At 37.7% G+C, this 8,018-nt stretch overlaps 1 protein-coding gene across 1 annotated transcript; it reads right to left on the reverse strand.

Moving 5' to 3' along the window:
• Positions 1 to 54: 54 nt before the first annotated feature.
• aqp10a (aquaporin 10a) lies at positions 55 to 6,912 on the reverse strand. Its single transcript, XM_026184071.1, has 6 exons — positions 6,740 to 6,912; positions 4,327 to 4,453; positions 3,808 to 3,945; positions 3,607 to 3,725; positions 3,311 to 3,528; positions 55 to 1,700 (listed from the first exon to the last, which is right to left on the reverse strand). The coding sequence occupies exons 1-6, from the start codon at positions 6,821 to 6,823 to the stop codon at positions 1,535 to 1,537; spliced, it is 852 nt and encodes a 283-aa protein (XP_026039856.1). The 5' UTR covers positions 6,824 to 6,912; the 3' UTR covers positions 55 to 1,534.
• Between the last annotated feature and the right edge of the window lie 1,106 nt (positions 6,913 to 8,018).

Raw genomic sequence — 8,018 nt, forward strand, 5'->3', positions numbered from 1 at the left:
AAAAACAAAACAAAAACGACACCCTCCAAAATAAGTTAAAACATCCCACTGCACTGCTGCCAATAGTCAGTTTAATTCATTTACCTGTGGGTACATACACTGCAAGCAAGTTGGGTCTCAGTCCTGCCAAGAATTAAAGATATGAGTCACCTGTAGCAGATTTAGGGAAAGACAAGTGTCAGAGAAAAAAGTTGATTTGTCTTCACAATTAGCAATCCAAGTTTTTTTGTAGTACAACTCAAAAAAGAAAGAAAATTAAAAAGACAAGTCACTTCAATGAGCGCCGCAAAACATGTTTGAAAAAAAAACACTTGAAACGGACGTCAGTTTAATTTTTTAAATCTTAACAAACAACCAAACCCTTAATCTCACCACCCAAATGCCCAAAGACACATGTTAAAAAATAAATAAACACTTGTCATCATTTGATCCAGCTCTAAAAGTCCTTTACTGTAGCACAAACTCACTCATGCCAGAGCGAATCCATCGTCTCGGAGCTTCCACAGATGAGAGCTGCCTTGCCCTCCTCAGTGTGCTTTCAAGACTTCTCTGCCAATCACACGACAGAGAGCAGCAAACTTCCAGGTGGCACTCATTACAAGATTTACAAATCATTGCACTCTATTCATTTTGCACAGAATCCCAACATGTCTTGGGAGTGAGGGTTGTTTTTAATGCCATCAGCAAAAAACACTGAGGTAGCATAATTAATACACAACAGAACAAAGTGAAATGGAGAAGCAACGCAGACCTTGAAGGTCATGCTTTTTCCTCTAATGTCCTCCTAGATCCCTCAGTAGTTTGAAATGAGAATAATTTGTTCAATTTACATAAAATAATGTATATATATGTTTATTCTCTCTCTCTCTCTCTATAGATAGATATCTCCTTTATGAGAGCACAGAAACCTAAAAACACTGAAAAAAACTTATCTACAGTGTCCCTCAAATACTACATGCATCTTTTGACAGACTAATGTATAAAATTCATAATTATCATCAAGGGGAAACAAGACACGGGTTAAACAAAAAAACAAACAAAAAAAAAACAAAAACATAAAACAGGGGAATAAAACACAACGGAAAAAAAAATAAAAGTAAAACCTTTTCACAAATATTAAGTCATAGCTAAGTATGAATTTTTGGTGTTGTTTTCTATAAAAGTGAAATATTTGCAGGCTGAAATGCCAGAATGTGAATGCGTTAAAACAGCAGAGGGGAGTACAATAGACCAGCCAGTGGACTAAGATGGATTCCACTGTTTAAATCTACACAGTCCTCTATATCTGATTTACAACGAGGTGAACATGCTAGCAGTTTTCCCAGCTACAAAGTCAAAAAAGGACACACAGTGATTATTATACTAAACACACATTTCATTGTAAACAAACAGCTTTATCTTATGACTGACACACACCTCTGCTGGCTGTGTTTAAGGAGCAAACAGCTACATCATTTGAAAGAAGATATTCCTTTTTGTTTTTTCTAACAGTAGAAAAGTAGTTTCAGCGTTAAACTTTAAAAATTCACAGCCTTTAACTCATCTCCTTTTTTGCAAGTTTTTCACTGATGGTGGAAATCCTCTCAAGTTGGTCTGGGTCAGGCAGCTGCCAGTCGATAAAGATGAGATACATCAAACTACCGAAAACGCCTCCAACAAGCGGAGCCACCAATGGTACCCAGAACCAGTAGTTGTAACACCTGCAGAACAAAGAGCAGCAGGACATAACGGTTAAAGAGTGCAGATTCATTATTTTTAACAGGTTTTACTTCGATAGAAGAATTTATCACAGTGAAAACCCCCCAGAGAGTAGCATATTAAATATTTAAATATCAAACTTCACTCAGAGCTCTTTAGTCTAAGATCAGCAGTTTTTGTTTTGTAGGTCGACACCTTCCATCAAGATCATTTCCATAGAAAACCAGGTCCGATTAATCTGTCTGCAGCCATCAGCAGTGTTGTTCAAGTTACTTGAAAAAGTAATTAGGGATTACTTCTCCAAAAAAGTAATCCCGTTACTTTAATGATTACTTATTTTCAGAATTAATTAATTACTTTTTAAAAAACATGATAAGGAACCTGAAAAAGTAATAAAGCAATAGGCCTTTCAGCCCAATTCTACTTTTTTCTGCAGACTCCATCATATAAAATGTAATCAAATGAAAGTCTCTTTATAAAAATTGTTTTAATCTTTTAACTTTATGCACATTGCATCTAGCAAAAAAAAATTATATGCAACAGTCTTTGACTTGAAGAAATTTGTTTAACATTTAAACCTATTTTCTGCATATTCCAACATATAAATAAAACTATTTTTTGTGTTTACACTCACTCTTTCAAAGAGATGCAAGTAAAACATAGCAGAAAATAAATAAAATCAAAGACTACGTCGTCCTGTTGCTCTTAAATCTATTTAAACCTGTTTAGCAGGAGCGGAGCAGGCGGGGGTTTGCCCGGTGGCGTAGCGGTCATGCCAGTGGGAGGATCCGGGGGTTTCTCTGTGAATTTCACATTCCCGTGGCAGCGTGCTAGGGTACTTGCTCAGAAGTTTAGGGAGTTTTTTTCGCTGTAAAAAGAAGTTTTCTTCCCACGCATCATACAGCGTACGCTAATGTTTTTGTCACTTTTTACATAATCAAACTCAAAGTAATGTCAGTGCTTCCACCCTCTATATATTATCCATGGTTGATCATTGATCTGCACACGTCCGTTACCACGAACATCGCACGCGCTTACATCATTGTCATGAGACACTCTCGGAAAAAAAAAAAAAAATCACGGTCTAGTAACGCAGCGTGCTTATGGGAAAGTAACAGTAATCTAATTCCTTTTTTGCAATAGTAATCCCTTCCTTTACTCGTTACTTGAAAGGGTAATCGCGTTACTGCGATCAGTAACAAAAACAATCTGTTATTTCGAATACAGCTGAACAATAAGCTGAAAGGCCTGATAATAATTAATCAAGAAGCTATAAACTCAACTCAGATGAGATGAATTCCTCTTTGTCTATTTAATAAAAGCCTTACATGTTGATCTTGTGTTAAATTTGTGTTTCTCTTGGCCTGTTTTGCTGTTTTTCTGCCCATAGTGTTATAACGCAGCTTTAAGTGTTTAAGACACTGTGCACTGAGCATTTGTGGAACCACACGTCTCACATGATCATAAGATTATAAAGAGAAAACAGCTTTTTCATGGAAAAACCCTCAGGATAACTCTTCCATTGTCCAACAATCTTTGACATACTTTTGTGAAATTAAGACATAAACAAAGTTTCAATAAAACCAATAACTTAAGCAGATAAGATACTTACGTGAAGACCTCAGTCCCCCAGCCTGCAGCTAGGGTAAAGAGGCGAGGCCCCAGGTCCCGAGCAGGATTTATGGCAGCACCACAGTTAGCCGACATTGAAATGGAGATCCCCAGAACGACAGCTGCCACTACAACAGGAACCAGCTCAGAGGGAGCCGGGGTGTTCCTCTTTTCCTCCAAACCCAGGATACACAACAGCAACATGCCGGTGCCCACTACCTAATGAAATGTCAACTCATTACGTTGGGTACGGGAGCAGCTGCTAAAAGATCCAATCCTGTTAATAATTATACTCACTTGGTCAAAGAAACTTCTGCCCACAGAAAGGTAGTCAGAGGGGTATGTGGCAAATATTGAGGCAGTCTCATTCCTGCCGTACACAGTCAACACTCCTCCACTAAAAGTCATTAAGGCATCTGCGACCGAAACAGAGGTGTTGCAGGAAACAAAACAAACTAATTTTTTTATTTATATGTCACAAAAATTAAAAAGACAAACCATAGTAGACGAGATAGACAACCCCCGACGCCACGAAAGCCCCCACCACCTGGGAGAGGGAATAGGGCACGAGCCTCGACCAGGACACCTTCCCCAAAACACAGAAACTCAGGGTCACCGCTGGGTTCAGATGGGCACCTGCAGGGATGTAGGGTACATATTTGGAGAAGGATACAGGAAGGTGAAAGTTAAAAATGAAGGTAATTAGACACACTGGCAGGTGATCGTGTCTCTGATTATCTGTGTTATCATATAACAGTGGATTGTCATAGGTATGAGCCAAAGCAAACACTTTGCAAAAGAAAGTAGATAATTTATTATTATCTATTATCTTATTTGTAAAGAGCTCTGGTGATAAATTTTGTGTACTCATTTAATAACTGCAATAAAAGTCATAATTACCTGAGGGATTTTAGACTGTGCAGAGCATATTGTAATGAGTTTAAATGTAATACTATGTAAAAAAAAAAAGAAAAAAGGAAATGTTAGTGCCCATTATGGATATCTTTTAATTTTTACCTGAGATGCCCTTGGTGAGATACATGGCTGACATAACTCCCACAGAGAAGGCCATGTTGCCAGATAGAAACTGGCCTTTAGTCTCATTGCTGGTTTTTACTTGTGCAGCAGCAGCACAGCCAAAGAGCTTTGTTGCAGATAAAGAGGACAGAGAAGGTGGAAGGTGCATGAGAAGTCAGAAGTTACTGCAAAACTCAGGTGAACAAAGAAACGAGATTTTCCACAGCTAAAAATCCCGACATCAAAACTAACTTAAATAGACGTAGAGGAAAGCACATGAGCAAATTTCAGTATACCTTTCTTGACTAACTAATTGATAAACAGAGACAAATTTGTTCTTGTTAAAGTGTAATTTAATGCCCTCCTCTTTAGACTTTGTAATGACCCGTGTTATCTGAATGACCATGTAAGGGACAGTATGGCTGTTACATTGTGATCTCACCACAGATGAGAAGATTTATGTAGAAAATTACGTAAGCTGCAAATATAACTTCTTTTTAATATTTTTTTGATCTTTTTCTTCATTTTAATCTTTTTAATATTTGATATACAAGCATAAATTATTGTAATCTGTTCTAACTCCAAGCAAAGTTCCCAATAAAATCTCAGTAGAGATTCTGCAGTCAGGTGAAAACTGTTTTAGACATGTGGCACAATTAAGGGTTTCAATTTCAACTCATATGGATTGTGCTTTCTTTAAATGCATTACATCAATTTATGTATTGTGATCAGGAGATATTTTATTTTGTATTCTCACAATCAGTTATCATTGATTAATCATTTACCATTGTTGAATCGGTTGACAGAATAATCTTTTAATTACATCTGTGTTACTTTGAGCAAGTATTAATGCACACTGACTGTTCAGTGAGGTTCTGTATCATTCTTGCTATCTACTTAAGTTGTTGCACTTTAGTGCAGTCACACCATACAGACCCACTAGTCCTGTTGGGCCCAGGCCTGCGTGTAGTTCTGCACGTACGCCGGCCTGTAACTACATGCACGCACTTATGTAACACACACGCACGTTCACCTACACATTTAGTAATAATAGGAGGGTCGTCTGAGGACAGTTTCTCTGATAGATACACTTTCACAAAATGCACAATGTAATACACACTTGTTTTTCTCTTAAGAGTAGCAGTTGATGTCTATATAAGGGAAAACTTTGTGATAGGCGGGGAATTGTCATCATTTGAGATCATTTCCAGTAAAGATCCAACTGTGATGTCATAATGGCAATATAAGGAGACTGATGCTTCAGTTGACGAAAGGATTCGATTGCAAATTGTCTTTTCCCACACTTAGTGCACAAAGTGTGTAATAAAGATCACTATTTTTGACACCTACTTCGGCTTGGGCTTGCTTTCTTCTCTTCCCTAAATCGAACGAACCATAACAGTATCTAACTTCATACGCCTGCATTTTTCAGATTAGTTCATTTATGTCTTGCAGAGCTGACTTTGATTCCTACAGAAAACAAACATGCTTGAGAGAGATAAGACTGAGAACACCTTATAAATCCCATTCTAGGAAGCAATTTTTTTATTTTATTTTTAAGAAAATTACCTTCACCTGGCTTCAGCCTTAGTTTTAGTGATAGATGTAAAGTCATGTGACAAGTTTTCACAAAACAGGTTCTGCAATACTGTTTAAAACTGAAAGCTCCCAGTCTTTCAGTAGCTTGTGAGCCAGCTTTATCAGCAATAACTTGAAGTAATAATTTTCCATGACTATTAGTCATCAGTTTATGAGTCTCCCACATCATTGTGGAGGACTTTTCCCCCCAGCCTTTAAAATATTGCTTCAGCTCATTGTGGGTATTTTTTTATGCACAGCTCTCTTAAGGTCTCGCAACAGCTTGAGGTCTGCACTTTGACTTGAAATTGCAGCATGTTGATCATTTTGATTTTCAGTCATTCTGCTGTAGATTTGCTGCTGTGCTGGGATCATTGCCCTTTTGCTTGAACTGTTGAGCAGGTGGCCTCACATTTGACTCTAGAATACTTTGGTATACACAGGACCTTGTGATCTACTCAATGACTGTAGGTGTTCAGGTCCTGTACCTGCAAAATAACCCAAATCATCCGATACAGTGGGAAAAACAATTTTAATCTGATGCTATTATGTAGTTTCATTTTTTTTTCGAGAGCTGTTTGATTCCGTAAACATTCAGTCAATGTGAGGGTATAAAATCAAACTCAAGCTACTTACACGTTTTATGCATAAATTTAGAAAATTAAAAAATAATAAACCTGAAAAATTAAAGGATAATTGTCCAGGGTTTGGGATATGCATATACACATTTCAACTCCTCTTTCTCTAAACTGTTTTCCAGCTTTGATTTTTTTTTTTTTTTTTTAAACCCGTTTGATTGATTTTGAAAATTACAATCCAACTCAAAGTCACTCACCATTAAGACGAAAGTTCCCAAAAATTCGGCCATGCACTCTCGCACGAGGGGACACCTCACCCTCATTGCGCGTAGCTTCAACATAGCCGGAGTGAAATGAAAGGCCTCCACTTATCTCACTCCGCTGAGCACAGTGGCAACTGAGTGCTTCTGTCACTGTATCCCACCGCCCCCCTACCCTCTGCTCTCTATTCACAGCTGGACAAACACTACTCGTTTACTCGGTCGTCTCACCTCACGATTGGCCAGCGCAGTGAGCGTGATTGGCCCAGCTAAAGACTGATACATAAACAGACACCATAAAGCCAAGAGATATTACTTAATACAGATACCTGTTGACTACTCGGAAGAAGCCGCCGAGATAGTTTTATGACAAAGTGTGTGTGTGAGAATAGTGTTTTACGCATTTCCCTAACAAAGGAAAGCTCCTCGAGGCTCGACTCTTCGCTTAATTTGGTCGCTTTATTCAGGTTGAATAAAGCTGCCCGCTGTGGCGACTCCACGTGAATAAGGGAGCAGATAAAAGTCGCTTCTGTGCAGGTGTACTGAAGCACTGCTTTAATTTGGCTTTTAACCTTTAGAAATACCATACAAATCAAAAACAAACAAAAAATATAAATATGCTTTGTGCACGAACGTAAAGTAATGAGGAATATTCTTTTGGAGAAGAAAGCTTCGTGTTTACATGCAGCTAAAGCAAGTTTCTAAGTGTGTTGATATACAAGAAAACCAAGTATCGTTAAAGGGAACATTATCAGTTAGCATGAAATGACGGCTAAATATTTTTTATTTATTTATTTGTTTTGAAAAATCGGTCTCCAAAATATGTCAAATGGTTATTTAGCAGGATTGGGAATGGATTGTCAAATCTATTAAATTAGTCTATCACGGATTTCCACAATAAAAGCACAAATTGCTGACGATAGAAGCCCCTCTCATCATCGCTGCGATGCATGTCACTGTAACCTGTGTCACTGAACTCTGGACTCTCAGAAGATTATGTAAGCTAAATATTTGCTGTATTACTGCTGATAATATCCAGAGTGATCAAGGCAGTAACATGGGATGAGGATTTGATACGATATAAAACATATAACTGCCATGAGAGATTATTGTGTTAACTTTTTCTTATCAAATTATCTGAGAAATCTCTCCAAAACAGAAACCTTGACTTTGTGATGGAAGGCTGTAAAAGTCACATAGGGATTAGGTATTATCATGTGTTCACTTTTATTAATGTTTAAAAGGAAAGAAACCTTTAACCCCGATCTAAATGAAG

Source organism: Astatotilapia calliptera, chromosome 11 (genome assembly GCF_900246225.1).
Source record: "Astatotilapia calliptera chromosome 11, fAstCal1.2, whole genome shotgun sequence".
NCBI lineage: Eukaryota > Metazoa > Chordata > Actinopteri > Cichliformes > Cichlidae > Astatotilapia > Astatotilapia calliptera.